This window comes from Ctenopharyngodon idella, chromosome 13, assembly GCF_019924925.1.
Source record: "Ctenopharyngodon idella isolate HZGC_01 chromosome 13, HZGC01, whole genome shotgun sequence".
NCBI classification, from domain to species: Eukaryota; Metazoa; Chordata; class Actinopteri; order Cypriniformes; family Xenocyprididae; genus Ctenopharyngodon; species Ctenopharyngodon idella.
In genome coordinates, this window is record NC_067232.1 from 31,075,709 (window position 1) to 31,091,509 (window position 15,801).

The 15,801-nt window shown below is 37.4% G+C and overlaps 1 protein-coding gene across 1 annotated transcript; it reads left to right on the forward strand.

Moving 5' to 3' along the window:
- Positions 1-2,816: 2,816 nt before the first annotated feature.
- prokr1b (prokineticin receptor 1b) lies at positions 2,817-12,863 on the forward strand. Its single transcript, XM_051918174.1, has 3 exons — positions 2,817-2,967; positions 4,482-5,057; positions 10,310-12,863. The coding sequence occupies exons 2-3, from the start codon at positions 4,588-4,590 to the stop codon at positions 11,025-11,027; spliced, it is 1,188 nt and encodes a 395-aa protein (XP_051774134.1). The 5' UTR covers positions 2,817-2,967; positions 4,482-4,587; the 3' UTR covers positions 11,028-12,863.
- The last annotated feature ends 2,938 nt before the right edge of the window (positions 12,864-15,801 follow it).

Consider the following 15,801-nt stretch of genomic DNA (forward strand, 5'->3'; position numbering starts at 1 on the left):
TCCAGCTGCGCTCCATTTTTCTGGCTGCTAACTTTAGGGCCCGAGTGTGGTCATTGTACCATGGCATTGGATTAATTTCCTTAATCTTTTTTAAACGCAAAGGAGCAACTGAGTCTAATGTGCTGGAAAAGACAGAGGCAATAGTTTCTGTTGCAACATCGAGGTCTTCTAAGCTGTCTGGTATGCTAAGGCGATGAAAATGATCAGGAAGATTATTTATAAAGCAATCTTTAGTGGTAGAAGTGATGGTTCTACCATATTTATGGCATGGAGGCAGTTTAGCCGCCTTGACTAAATGTAGTATACACGAGACTAGATAATGATCTGAGATGTCGTCACTCTGCTGCAGAATTTCAACAGCATCAATATCGATTCCATGTGACAATATTAGATCTAAAGTATGATTATGACAATGAGTGGGTCCTGACACATGTTGTCTAACACCAATAGAGTTTAGAATATCTGCAAATGCCAATCCTAATGCGTCTTTTTTATTATCTACATGAATATTAAAATCACCAACAACAAGGACTTTACCTGCAGCTAGTACTAACTCTGATAGAAAGTCAGCAAATTCTTTGATAAAGTCTGTATTGTGTCCTGGTGGCCTGTATACAGTAGCCAGCACAAATGTCAACTTACATAATGTTACGTAAAGTACCATAGTTTCGAAGGAATTATATTTGAAAGACTTCTGACTAATACTGTAAATATTACTATAGATTACAGCAACACCTCCCCCTTTGCCTTTCTGACAGGCATTGTGTCGATAATCATAACCTTGAGGACTAGACTCATTTAAAGTAATGTAATCGTCCGGTTTTAGCCAAGTTTCTGTCAAACACAGCACATCTAGATTATTATCTTTGATAATATCATTAACAATAAGTGATTTTGAAGAAAGGGATCTAATATTTAACAACCCGAGTTTTATCATTTGTTTAGCATTATTATCTCTATTTTTTATTTGTTGAACATCAATTAAATTTTTACCATTAAATGGGTTTGGAAGTTTTTTGTTTTTACTAATTCGGGGTACAGACACAGTCTCTATTTGAAAATATCTAGGTGTAAGAGTTTCTATGTGTTGAGAGTTATCTGAATTTTCTGACTTCTGTAACGTGAGGCAGCTAGCAGACGGTCGGTTTAGCCAGTTTGTCTGCTGCTTTCTGACCTGGGCCCCAGTTTGTCATGTTTCAGTTCTAAGACTATGTGCCATATTACTAGAGAGAAGAGCAGCACCATCCCGGGAGGGATGAATACCATCTCTTTTTAACAGGTCAGGTCTGCCCCAAAAACTTTTCCAATTATCTATGAAACCTATATTATTTTGCGGACACCACTTAGACAGCCAGCCATTGAGTGATGATAATCTGCTAACTATCTCATCACTCCGACGAACAGGAAGGGGGCCAGAGCAAATTACTTCTCCTGACATTGTACTTGCGAGTTCACACACCTCTTTAATGTTAATTTTAGTGATCTCCGACTGGCGAAGTCGAACATCATTAGTGCCGACGTGAATAATAATCTTAGAGTATTTACGATTAGCATTAGCCAGCACTTTTAAATTTGCTTTGATGTCAGGTGCTCTGGCTCCCGGCAAACATGTGACTATGGTGGCTGGTGTCTCTATTTTCACGTTCCGTGTAATAGAATCGCCAATAACTAGGGCACTTTCAACAGGATTCTCAGTGGGTGTATCACTGAGTGGGGAGAACCTGTTTGATGTTCTTATTGGAACGGAAGAGTGGTGTTTTTCGCGGCTAGGCCGCCTCACCGTTACCCAAGTGCCCTGCTGTGCGGGCTCTACAGCCGGAACCGAACAATGTACAGAGTTCACTAAGCTAGTCGCATCCAAAACAGTATCTGAAGCCCTTGCATTCTTACTATCCTCGATTAAAGTTTGGATGCGTGTCTCTAATTCTGAGATTCTCTCTGTCAGCCTGACTATTTCCCTACATTTATGACATGTAAATCCCTCATCACTGACAGAGAGAGCTATGGTAAACATGTGGCAAATGGAACAGGTAGCAATGCTGGGAGAGGATGACATGACTCACCGTGTTTGTAGACTGATCCGACTTACCACAGCTGTTTGAAGAACGATTGATAACAATGATTAGTTTTCTGACTATAAATGTATCCAAACAGTTGTTCCCTTGTCTAATATAACAAATATTAAATTAGTGCACATTAGTGCAGGTTTGCGTAATATTCTGATTTTTTATTTCACTGTTTTTATTAATTTTGAGGAATACTGAATATGTTTTTGTGCAAGTGAGATGAGTAAATGCATGTTCACATGTTCACATTTAATGTAGATCTTCAGTATCCATCATATTCAACTCAGATATTCTGTTGTGAATTTAAAAGAAATGCATTACTTTACTAGTTACTTGAAAAGGTAATCTGATTACGTAACTCACGTTACTTTTAATGCGTTACCCCCAACACTGACCACCAGCAGTTCCTAGTCTAGTGGAGGACTAAAAAAGTGGAGGACTAAAAAAAAAAAAAGTATTTTAAAATCAAAATACATTATAGTAGCCTAATTAAAAATCAGGGAACAAACAAATAAACTAATTAATTTTAATAAATAACACCTACAATTTTATATTTTACTATATATTAAATATATTATATAGGCTATTAATATAGCTATGTGTCTGTTAATATATATATATTGACTGATGTACTGATGTAAGCTGCCGTATTGTAGAGACTCTTAGAAGTACGTGACACTTTCTCAAAACAGCGCGTCACACCGGCGCAATGAATCCGCGCTTGAGGACTGAAGACGTCAATGATCAGACTTTCACATTTGCCACAAGAGGGAGAGAGAAGATGCTCATCCGTGTGAAGGACTCGAGCGGAGCTGCACACATGATCGCGCGCAGTGCACAGATGAGGCAGGCAGCATCACGCACGAGCGACGATGACACATCTCTCAACTCTTACAAGTCGGTAAGTTTATACACAACATGAGATGAGAAAACTTCGTCGTTTCGCACAGGGTCATATTTATATTATACATATTATAAAACATGAGGTGACAGCCCAAATAATGGATAAAAGTGGTAAATACTTACTGAACGTTTGAAATATCTGTCATTATTGATGTCTGTTATTGTTATTCTACTTTACGAACTTTTTACAATCTTGTTCTAATGTAATTAAGTAAACGGCCAGCAGACAGAATTATTGATTTTTTTCATTTCAAGAAAACAAACAATAATTGTAAGCACAGTTGCATTGCATTATGATACCTCTGCATGGTTATAATAAATCAGTCATGATAAAATAGTACAGTTCCATATACAGTTCGAATAATGTATATTGCATTATTCTATTTATTATTTATATGTATATAATGTATTATGACTGATTACAATTATTTATGATATATATTTAAAGCTTTACATTATGTATCATAAGGCATCATGAATACCCTTTTAATGCATTGTTAATACATGTTTCATAGAAGCAAAACTTATTTAAATAGAATAGGATATTACATGTTGTGGTGACGCCAGGAATGTTTGAAAAGTGAAATTATTTTGAAATATGCACCACACATTTATAATCAAACCTTGAATGTATAATGTATGGTCAAACTGTCCACTTCAAACTGTTTGAACAACAAAGGAGATTTTTTTTTTTTTTTCTAAAATGGCATATTTTACAATCTAAATGCTTTTGCTTAGCAAAGACGCATCATTCTCTTACTGCTTTGTTGCCTTAAGATCTTAAGGTCGTAAGAGGTTTGTATGCTTTTCAATATCATCCATTCATGTTTCTCTCAAAGTGAACGTTTTCACATTCGTCCACTTTTTTCATCACTTTGCTGTAAAGTAATTGTACAGACACACTGCGACATGCACATTATTTAACAGCAGGAGAGAGTATTGCAGTACTGGAGCTGTATTTATCCACAGGACTCCTTTAACATGAAAATTTGTTCATTATTTAAAAGAACAGCTTATCCCAAAATTAACATTCTGTCATTATTCACCCAATTGTTCCCACTCTGTATGACTTCTTTCTTTCTTTGAACAAAAAAGGCACTATTTTGAATAATACTCTGGTTGCTGTTCAGTGAAAGGGAAATTAACCTTTCAATTAACTAAAAGCACTATAAAACATTCTTAAAAGCTATATTGCAAGTCTTCTGAAATCTAAGTTCACTGTATTCACTGTTAAATTTCCACAGTGAGACATTTACTCGAGAACCGCTGTGAGTCAAATGGTTTTGTGATTTGTTCTTGAATCAAACATTACTTCTTTTTTGATGAACACATGAAAGAGATCTAGGGCAGATGTAAGGATTTTCATGATTTTAATGTTTAGGTGAAATACTCTTTAAACTCAGATAGAGGTAATATTGTTTACCACAGTGTTTGGTTAACTGTGTTTATGTTTTGTGTTTCATGTGTGGCTGCTTTCTCCTACTGAAAATGAAATCTGAAACATTTCAAAAGACAAGAACAAGCCTGGATCATGACCACCGACTGCTAGAGAATCTTTACGACACGAGAAACCCGACAGAAATTACAAGAGCTCACTCACTCCTCTCGTTTTCCTGCCATGGAGGATGCAAACATCTCTCACGTGGCAGCCGTGTACGTGAACCCTCACAGTCAAGTGCCCGTTCTTGACGTCCATGACAGTTACACGGACTTCTACGACATGGACTATGGCGTTCCTGCAGATGAGATGCCAGATACCACACAGGGACTGGCCTACTTCGTGGCCACCATTGTCATCGGAGCGGTCCTGGTCTGTATTATGCTGGTGTGCGGCTTCGGCAACTTCGTGTTTATAGCCACTCTGGCCCGATACAAAAAACTCAGGAACCTCACCAACCTGCTGATCGCTAACCTGGCAATCTCCGACTTCATAGTGGCCGTGGTCTGCTGCCCTTTCTTGGTGGATTACTACGTGGTCAAACAGCTCTCCTGGGACCACGGGAAAGTGTTGTGTGCCTCTGTCAACTACCTCAGGACCGTGTCTCTGTATGTGTCTACCAATGCCTTACTGGCCATCGCTGTTGACAGGTTGGTGTGATTTAGATATTGTCTCTCTCTCCTGCTGCAGTAAATCAAGCCCAGGGCTGCATACTTCCTGCCTTTCAGATTCATGCATTATGCATTGATGCTCCTGAAAAAAAAAAAAAAAACACTTTAAGTATTGCTTATATGGGAAACTCTGAGAAAATATTTAATATTCTGCAACAAAAGCTTTCCAATTGTTCAGTAGGATTTAATAATTTGTCATTAATTATCCTGTATTGAGAACAAAGTAAAAACCAAAGTAAAAACCCAAATATAAAGGCAATAAGGTCCCAGCCTAATAATCACAATAAACAATATCTGGCAATTAAAATAATTCATTCAAACTCTAAGCTGTTTAAGGCAGACGAACAATGAAACAGCTGTATTATGATTTTGAAGAATCATTATATAAGACTTTATAAGTATAACACTTCAAAAGCAGCATAAAAAGCTTTGTGTGATAAAATAGTACATACAAGTATTCACTGTAAACATGAATAAGTTGGGCTAACACAAAAAAATTGAGGTAATCAGTTTAATTTTTTTTTTTTTTTTTTTTTTGAGTTATGATGTTCCCAATTTTAAGTAAGCAGAATTATCAAGTTTTGAGTTTGTAGTGCTCATCCATATCAATTGCTCCTAACTTAAAGTACTGAGTTAGCTAACTCATACATTTTGATTGCAATTAACATGAAAGATTTAGTTAATTCACTTTTTATTTTGAGTTCTTGCAAATCAAATGAGTTATTTACTTCACTGTAAACCCTAATAAGTTGTCAGAACAGAAAGTTGAATGAGAATTTTTTGAGTTAAAAAACAAAGTTTAAGTTAGATTTCTCAACGTAAATATTTTGCTAGCTATAACAAACTAATTCAGAAAACGCCAACTTGCTAATTTGCTAACATGTTAACAATAGCATGGTATAGCACTTATTAAATGAGTACAGCAACTTAAAACATGTAACTTACCTGCTCAACCCAAGCCACATGCACCACTTGTCATCATGATGGAAAATCTCCAAAAACCCACATTAACAGGAACTCTTCTAAATTAGCATAACAAAAAAACAAAACAAAAAAAATCACTACTAAATCTCCCTTACCATTAATCTCGCACAAAAAATTCTATAACAATTCTATAACATTCTATAACACTTAATTTTAACATTTACTCTCCCTTTCGAGTGCCATGGGCAAAGCATGCTGGGAAATAGAAATCCCAGCTCAGTTTCAGTTAAACTTAAGTTAGTTTAAATTAAAAGAAATGAGTTCATACAACTCAAAACAATGAAACAGTTCAGTTTACTTGAAATATGTCAGTTCTGTGAACTCAAAAGAAAAAGAAAGGTCTTAATACTCATAACAGTTAATCTAACTGAACTAATTTGTTTAATTTAAGTTTGTCCTACTCAAACCCATTAAGTGTTAGGGTTAGTGCAGTCTTCTGATGTCGTACAATAGCTTTGTGTGATAAAGAGACAGAAATTGAAGCTGTTATTCACTCATAATCTTGCCCTAACAAAATGTACTATACATGTTTGGAACAACATAAACATGAGTAAATGGTGATGTAAGTTTCATTTGTAGATGAATTTTCTATGAAGCCTGTATTTATAATATATTCTGAAAGCATTATAATGGATACATTATAAAAACCTTAATATTCATAATAACAGTTATAAAACACATTGAACACATTATATCATTTTAGGTTACAGTGGATTATAGTTCCCATAATGTATTATAAGTTTCACATCTTGACATTGATTAAGATTTGCAGAGTATATTACTACATCTTACTGTAAGGTGGCAAATACAAAGTCTTCATGTAAACATCAAAAAGGCTTTATAAGGAATTATGCATGCATTATAATGCCATAAGAATACCTTTATAATGAATTTTGAATAAAGGCTTCATAGAAAGTGTTACTGAAAGTGTGTTTACCAGCTTCAAACACGTCTCATCCATTTAGAATATGAAGTCTGAACCCTGTTTTATTCAACAAAATCTCACAATACATTTAAAAAATGTAGAGACAGTGCTAATGGTGACATATGGGAGACTGTTTGGGTGAGTGAATCCCTCGGGCAAGAAATTGTTTAAAATGTTGTCTCTATGCGGGTATTATTTAACATCCTTTTCCAATGAATGTATAAAAAATGGCTTGATGAAACAACAATTATGTGTCCTTTACATAAGCTGTAATACGCTCCCTCCTAACAGCTCAAAATGGAATAAAGCAGGCGGAAACATTGACAATATTAATGATCAGTTTTGTCCTATATCAGAGAATGGCAATTTTGCTAAAAGAAGAGAATCAAGAGTACATTTCGGTTCCTGTATTATGTCTACCGCAGTTAAAAATAGCTTTTGAAGTTTCCCCTAACACTTCATCTAAAGATGTCATTTTACACAGTTAAATTCTGACGGGACTGAGTTTGTTTGAGCCTCATCACAGTGTTTTTTTAATTCTGATAAAGGCCACATGAAAACCACTCGTGATTAAATTTGTCTTGATGTTTGACTTGTCTGTAATGACAGAACATAATTAAGCAAAATTCAATTATGTATGGCTTACAAGCTTCTGATCTACTGGTAAAAATCCTTAAATAACACAAATAGAACATGCTGTACTAGATGAGCATTTCCTGAAGGAAGCAACAGATCAGCAAAAGAAGTGTGTTAAAGTTGGCTAGAAAGGGAAGTTGAGCTCGTCTTTTCTTCCCTATTGTGAGATATATCCAAGTGAAACGGCTTCTAGAACAAGAACAAACGTAGGGCGGGGCTTGATTTTGTCAGTGAGGAATTGATTGGATGGTTGTGGTTTGCTATTGGTGGATCTCATGTGAGTGACAGGTTGCCCCGCCCTCAGAGAAGAGAAGAGATGTCACTGCAAGAGGGAGGGGAACATATACTGATTCAAGATTATAAGGAACATGAATTTAAAAAATAATGATGTGCACAGTTAAATCATTTATTATAAATACTGTAATATTAATACATATATGTGTGTTAGAGAGCTTTAGGTTTTCACACAAGGCTCAACTCAGTCACTGTGCAGAGTAAAGTTGTTAAAATAATGTTTTCCAGAAAGACGAGACCATTCACAATTCAGTGTGAAAAAAATGATAGTTCACTCAAAATTGAAAATTCTGTCCACAAGCTAGTATACTTTACTGGTATCACTGACATTTACTAACATTGGTGAGGGCACAATCCATAATTGTGCAAATTCATAGAAAAAGGAGGCAGAGCTGCACGATTAATCATTAAAAGATCACAGTCTCAGTTCAAACACCCACATGATCTTGTTCCTAAATGACGGCGATTCGTATCTCTTAATCCTTTGCCAAGTCCGATCACAGCGAACATTCAGATCTGTGTTCTGATACAGAGAGAGCAGTTGTCATGTATAAATATAAGAAACAGCTTCACGAACAGTCTTCTCAACCACACAGTATCGTTATTTTTGTCTTTCAATAATTCAAATTATCACAGAAGTACTTGTGCAGAAATTTGGAATATTACATAAAACATTTATAAATAAAGCACTGTTTCCATCAAGTGAGTCGAAGAGAACAAAATCATAATTTTCTGATACACTGGTGTTATATATCACTACGAAAAATGGAAGATGCTGCAGTAGAAGCCACTGCTTATAATAATTTTCATATAAACATTACTTGCGCCTCAGAGTGTGCAGACGAAACGCAGTAAACGCTGTCATGTTCTGTTGCATTCAGATGCCTGGTGTTTGTGAACGCAATCGTGTGAGGTGCTTCTGGGAGGGAATTATACTGAACCAATTTAACGACAGATAACGATGAAACAGCATTTCAGATGCTGTGCAACGAGATCGGTCTTCTGGTTGGTCCAGTTAAGCCGTTTCAACGCAAAGTCACGTGTCTTTTTTTTTTGATGCACATCAAAGAATTTATTCAGTAACAATGTTTCCATCGTAGATTATGCGCATGTTTTCATATCGCATAAAAGAAAAAATATCCGCATACGTTTTTTTATGTGCATTTTTAGAATTTATGTGCATCTTGGGGTTTCCATCCTTTCCATCCACTTGAACCGATATTTTTTAAAGGGGTGGTTGATTATGATTTCACTTTTTTAACTTTAGTTAGTGTGTAATGTTTCTGTTTGAGCATAAACAACATCTGCAAAGTTACGACGCTCAAAGTTCAATGCAAAGGGAGATATTTTCTTTTACAGAAATCTGTTTATGGACTACACCAAACAGCTGGTAGAGACTACAAAAAGCTTCTTCCCGGGTTAGTGACATCACAAACCCTTGTATTTACATAAACCCCACCCCTAAGAACACACAACAAAGAAGATGAAGCCATGTTGGGCTGCTTTAGAGAAGAGGAAGAGTTGTTGTAGTAGAGTGTTGTTGACATGCCGTCATTTTACACCGGACTGCTTCACAAACGAGGGTCAATTCAACGCTGGTTTTGCACAAAAGATTAACATGACGGCACATGCTAGTTGATGAGTTGAATCAACTCCACAGCAACTACATAAATGTATCCACTAACAGTTCAGAAACGTCCAGTTTCATTCTAAAAGTTGTAACTTCTTCCTGAGTCTCTCCATCAGTGTCGACTCCGGTTTGAACAATGTAAGGCTGAACACCGTTACTGACAATCCTCATTTTGGCTGCGTGAGATTCTCCAGCTTTGTTGTTGTTGAGCAACCGAAGCGTGAGCTGTTAAAGCTCCGCCCTCTTCTGGAAAGGGGGCGGGGAGCAGCAGCTCATTTGCATTTAAAGGGACACACATAAAAACGGCGTGTTTTTGCTCACACCCAAATAGGAGCAAATTTGACAAGCTATAATAAATGATCTGTGGGGTATTTTGAGCTGAAACTTCACAGACACATTCTGGAGACACCAGAGACTTATATTACATCTTGTAAAAGGGGCATTATAAGTCCCCTTTAAAAAAAATAATTAATTTAAATTAATTAAATATATGTTTTAAATAGACTACAGCAATAAACATTTTGTAAGAACCTCTAGTAAATAATGTAATTTTGTTTAGTTGCCTATTCAGAGTCTTGGGAGAATTGTGATCTCTATTTTTAAACAAAATCTTCTTGTGATTCTTGCATGGCACAGCACTATACCAGTGCAGAGAGCCGAACCTGGTTAAACAGGATTGTGGGTGGTTAGTGAATAAAATGCATGTTTTTGCATGAGAATTTTCCCCGTATAATTGACTAATATCATCTTTGTTGTGTTTAGGTATATGGCCATCGTTCATCCCTTGAGGCCCAGAATGAAGCACCAGACCGCATACTGTCTCATAACCGGGGTGTGGATCGTCCCAGTGCTCATTTCCATACCTTCTGCATACTTCGCGTCTGCGACCAAAGTCCCTAACGGGGCCAACCGCAGCAAAACCTTCTGCGCCCAGATTTGGACGGTGGACCAGCAGCTGTACTACCGCTCATATTTCCTGTTCATCTTTGCCGTGGAGTTCGTCGGGCCGGTGCTCACCATGGCCCTGTGCTACCTGCGCATTTCCCGTGAACTCTGGTTCAAGAGCGTGCCGGGTTTCCAAACGGAGCAGATCCGCAAACGCCTGCGCTGCCGGAGAAAGACGGTCATGGTGCTCATCGGCATTCTCACGGCGTACATCCTCTGCTGGGCTCCGTACTACGGCTACACCATCCTGCGAGATTTCCACCCGACGCTCATCTCCCGAGAGCGGAACTCCCTGGTGGCTTTCTACATCATCGAGTGCATCGCCATGAGCAACAGTATGATCAACACATTCTGCTTTGTCAGTGTAAAGAACAACACTGTGAAATATTTCAAAAGGATCGTTCTTCTGCGCTGGAAATCCACCTACACCTCCAGGAAGACCGTAGAGGAGACAGACGTGAATCCCAACCTCACCGAATGTAAGAAGGGAGCCGAACTGAGTGGTTTTCATGTCACTCATATTACAGATGATTAAAGAGTCCTGATTATACTGGCATTGTTCTGCAGATGAAAGTCTTGTGACTGATGTTATGCTCTAGTGGTTTTAGTAAAAAGAGTTAGTTTTTTCCTGTCAAATGTGCCATTTTCATTCTTTGTACGTATAACCAATCATTTCAGATTTTTGCACAAATTTAGTTTATGAGTAAATTAACTTCTCAACCCATAAAGCATTCTGAATGACTTAAAGGATTAGTTCACTTTCAAATGAAAATTAGCCCAAGCTTTACTCACCCTCAAGCCATCCTAGGTGTATATGACTTTCTTCTTTCTGATGAACACAATCTGAGTTATATTAATGCATATCCTGACGCATCCGAGTTTTATAATGGCAGTGAATTGGACCAACGAGTATGAAGCTCAAGAAAGTGCATTCATCCAAAGCAAAACGTACTCTATACGGCTTCTAAAGTGAAGTGATTCGTTTGTCTAAGAAAAAAATCCATATTTAACAAGTTATGAAGTAAAATATCTAGCTTTTGCCAGAACGCCTTCCATATTCAATGTACGAAAAAAATGGAACTGGTGTCACGTCAATTAAGCTTTTTCCTTAAGTTGAATAGGGAAGGCGTAGGATGTAGCGTAAGCTTTTTGAACTTTTTGAGCAAGTTGAATATGGAAGGCGGTCTGGAGGAAGCTAGATATTTTACTTCATAACTTGTTAAATATGGATATTTTTCTTACACAAATGCATCGCTTCACTTCAGAAGGCCTTTATTAACCCCCAGAGCCGTGTGGAGTATGTTTATGATGGATGGATGTGGATGGATGCACTTTCATACTCATGCCCCCTGTTCACTGCCATTATAAAGGGATGGGTGAGGGAGAGTAAAGCTTGGGCTAATTTTCATTTCGAAGTGAACTAATCCTTTAAGTGAATCAAAGAGAATGGTAAAATGTAAAACTACTGACGTATAGTTATTGATTATAAGTATAGAACAATATATTGTTTGTTTTTTGGTAACACTTTACCTAAAGCCTTTATACAGTATACAGTATGATGCATTATAAAAGTATTTTTAATACATTATGATGCATTGTATGGTCTCATGAATAATTTTAACCACAGTTACAATACTTTTATACACCTTTAGAAAGTATAATGCATTAATATACATGACAAACAACCAATTTTAGATACAAGGAATCTGCAATTTATATTATAATGCATTTTAACTTTGATTAACTATTTATGAAAAAATATAATGCATTATAACATACATTATGAATACCTTTATAATGCATTATACATAAAGGTTTTAATGCAAAATGTTAGTTTTTTTATTTATTTATTTACGTTTATAGCTAAATATTTAAATACAAATATATAAGCATGTATAAGGAGACTGGACACCATTCACAATTCTTTGTGACATTTGCTGGGTATGCTGACCTTTTTATTTATCTATGTTGTCATGGTAACAGGGTTTTTTCTGAATTATGGGTAGTGTAGTTATTTACATGAAAATTTAAACTTGTTTTAATCATTCAAAAGGTTCATATCATGTTATTAAAAATCAATTTCTCTATGGAGAAAATGAGTGGGATTTTTACTGTTTTGCTCTATTGATGAAAAAACCCTAAATATAATATTTTTCAGCAGTATTTCTACAAATACAATTAAGGCCTCATCGAACCACCACTCAGTAATTTACTATTATGTATTATAGATTATTTGAAAATGTGGATGTTTTATTTTTGGAAGAATTTCATTTTTCCCTAGCTCTGGAAATGTGGACATTTGCTGTCTTTTGTGTTGTTAATACAGTGTCTGCATGCATTCTAGCCAAATAAAGTTGAACCTGAGAACCAAGCCATGTGTCATGTCCTATAATTTTACAGTCATAATTCAAGAAACAATATCGATCAGTTTAGTGGTAATGTCGGGACATTCGATCTCACATAACCTGTGAGTTATATTTCTCTTTGCTCTTGAAGCAGGGACTCTATTTATCTAAAGTCCAAGGACAATTCATACATAATTTACAGATTCTGTCGATACTGAACTCAAAACATGAATCATAATATGAATTGTGGTCATTGTTTATTATTGACTTGGAATATACAGTAGTAGTGAATTTTAATGTAACTTCAACAAAATAACTGTATCTTTAATGATTTTTATTTATTTAGGAAAAGGGGACACACTTTATATTAAGTGTCTTTATATATGAAAATGATTTGATGCAGTGCACGTATTGTACATTCATGTTTTTACATTCATAAAAATGCCTGCATGTACAGCTGTAATTAATTTCTGTAATTAGCTACATCTATTTCTTACATCTTAATTTCTGCAATTACACTGTTGACCCTTTAACTCACCCATAAACCTGCCCATACCTCCAAACCTGTCCTAGCCTTACCCGTATCCACCTCAATAGCAGCAGTTTTGTAATACAAAATCAACATAAGGTGACCAAAGTGACCAAAAAAGGTTTCTCTACAATGCAGTACAATCATCTCTTCTCTGACTATGTTTGTTCAGTCCAGTAAAAGCCACCATTTACCCCTCATGTAGCTCTGAACTCAGCCTTTTTTTCTTTTGAAACATGAAAGGAGGTATAATAAAAATGTCAACGCTACTGTTTTTTTTTTTTGTTTTGTTTTTTTTTGGGTTTTTTACATACAATAAAAAGCATGCCGATCACTGGCTGTCATGTTCTGCTGCAGTTTTGATACACAAAAATACAACGTTGTTTCATCTGAGCACTGATTCCCTTCCATACAAAAGGAACAATTTTCTCCTAAACTAGTAGTTCTTTCTGTATATGTTTACATTATATGGAACCACTAAATTGTTAAAAGATTTTTCTGTTTCTGTTGTCGTGTCTTATGCCAGGACTGCCATTGGTAATTCCAGTGATGGGTAAAAGGTATATAATGATTTTTTGTACTGTACAAACTGTATATTCTATCCTCTAACCCTAATTAATTAGTATTATTTACAAGCTGTTTTCCTTATTGGGACAAAAAAATGTCCCCACAAGGACAACGATTTTGGATATAGCCATCTCTTTGGGGACATTTTGTCCTCATAACATAGGTTTACCTGAATCACACACACACAAGAACAACCGTTTGTTCATCATGTATATTATAGATTTGTCATAAAGAGTTTTGAGGCATTCAATACTGTTATTATTCAGTATTGTTTGTTAAAACAGAAAAGATTTTTATCATCAGATTGCTGGCTTAAACCTTGCTGAACCTGTCTCAGGATTAAGCAAGCAGCTGTCAAAACAGGTCTTCAGACCAGCAGTCACAGACCCCTCTAAAACTTGTTCATAATCATAAAATGCTTGAATTATTGGGGATTAATGCTAATTTGCTGAACACACAATGACATTAGCTGTGTCTCATTTCAGAGGCTGCTTCCTCTGGAGGTCGTATTTGTCAGCCACATACGTCATTGAGGCTGCCTTATTTCATTCAAGAAACCTTCACATTCCAAAGAAATTAAAACACTTTACACTTCATGAGGAATAACTGTCAATTTTATAATGGTTGCTTTTGCAAAATGAGACATCCATGATGACATATGTGGCCGACAAATGCGACCACCTGAGAACTGGTTTGATCCCCATTCCGGGGAAAGGGTCCCGTTTGTTCTCTCACCAGGCTTTGCTGGAGAGGAAGGAGGGAGACTTAAGATCATCAACCCCCACCCAAACCCCCTTGATGCTGGGCCTGCACCAAGGTTACATTCACACGGTCAGTTTTTGGGATTCACAGTTGCATTTATTTGAATGTCCAGTTCAGACAGCAACTTACAGTAGTGTCTCAAATACTGAATGTGCAACGGGATTCAAGCCCCTTACCAGGGACCATAGCGACAATGACTTAAGTAACATCAAAGATGTCGATGTCCATAAAACGTCTCAGGTTACGTATGTAACCACGGTTCCCTGAGAACAGGGAACGAGACTCTGCGTTAACCGCTATGGGGAACCTTCACTCGTGACAGGTGTCCGAAATGCCAAAGAATCACATCACTCCAATCCTATTGGCCGGCGACAGCCTATGACGTAAACATGGCGCGAACCCGGAAGTATAAAGGGGGCGCCTGAGGAAGCAGTCAACACCTGCTCGTCTTGAGGGACTGTCCAGCAGGCAGCCCGAAGCATGGCATGGGAACGCAGAGTCTCGTTCCCTGTTCTCAGGGAACCATGGTTACATACGTAACCTGAGACGTTCCCTTTCGAAAGGGAACTCAACTCTGCGTTAACCGCTATGGGGAACGATATACCCACGCCGCCATGCTAAGGAGAGTGCATGCCAAAATGATTAGACAAACGCACAGCAGTTTCCAGAGAAACGCTGGGAGCAACTCCCCCTCGGGTCACGCAAGGCTGTCAGTGATAGCATTCCCTACGGCCATCAGCCCAAGCTGAGCCTAAAGAGGCTCTCCGTAGAAAGCCTTCCAAGGATGCCTAGGGCATCTGGGACCAGCATTCCGTGGAAAGTGGTCCCTTAAAGGGAATGTGGCCAGGAAACCAAAGGGAACCCCGGCCAGTCACAAGAGGGGAACAGAGTCACCCTCGACGCCACCAGGGAGACTGTACCAACTTGGCGCAGGCCAGATTTAGTCTGGGCCAGCCCTGTCTGTCATACAGAATCTCCATAGCGCATTCTTCAGAGAAGAGAGCAAGTAAGAGCGACTGCGAAAGAGCAGTGAGCAACTCAAACCCACTCGCAGAGATGGGCATCCCGGAGAGCAGAACTCAGCTGAGTGCTATAAACCCTTGTAT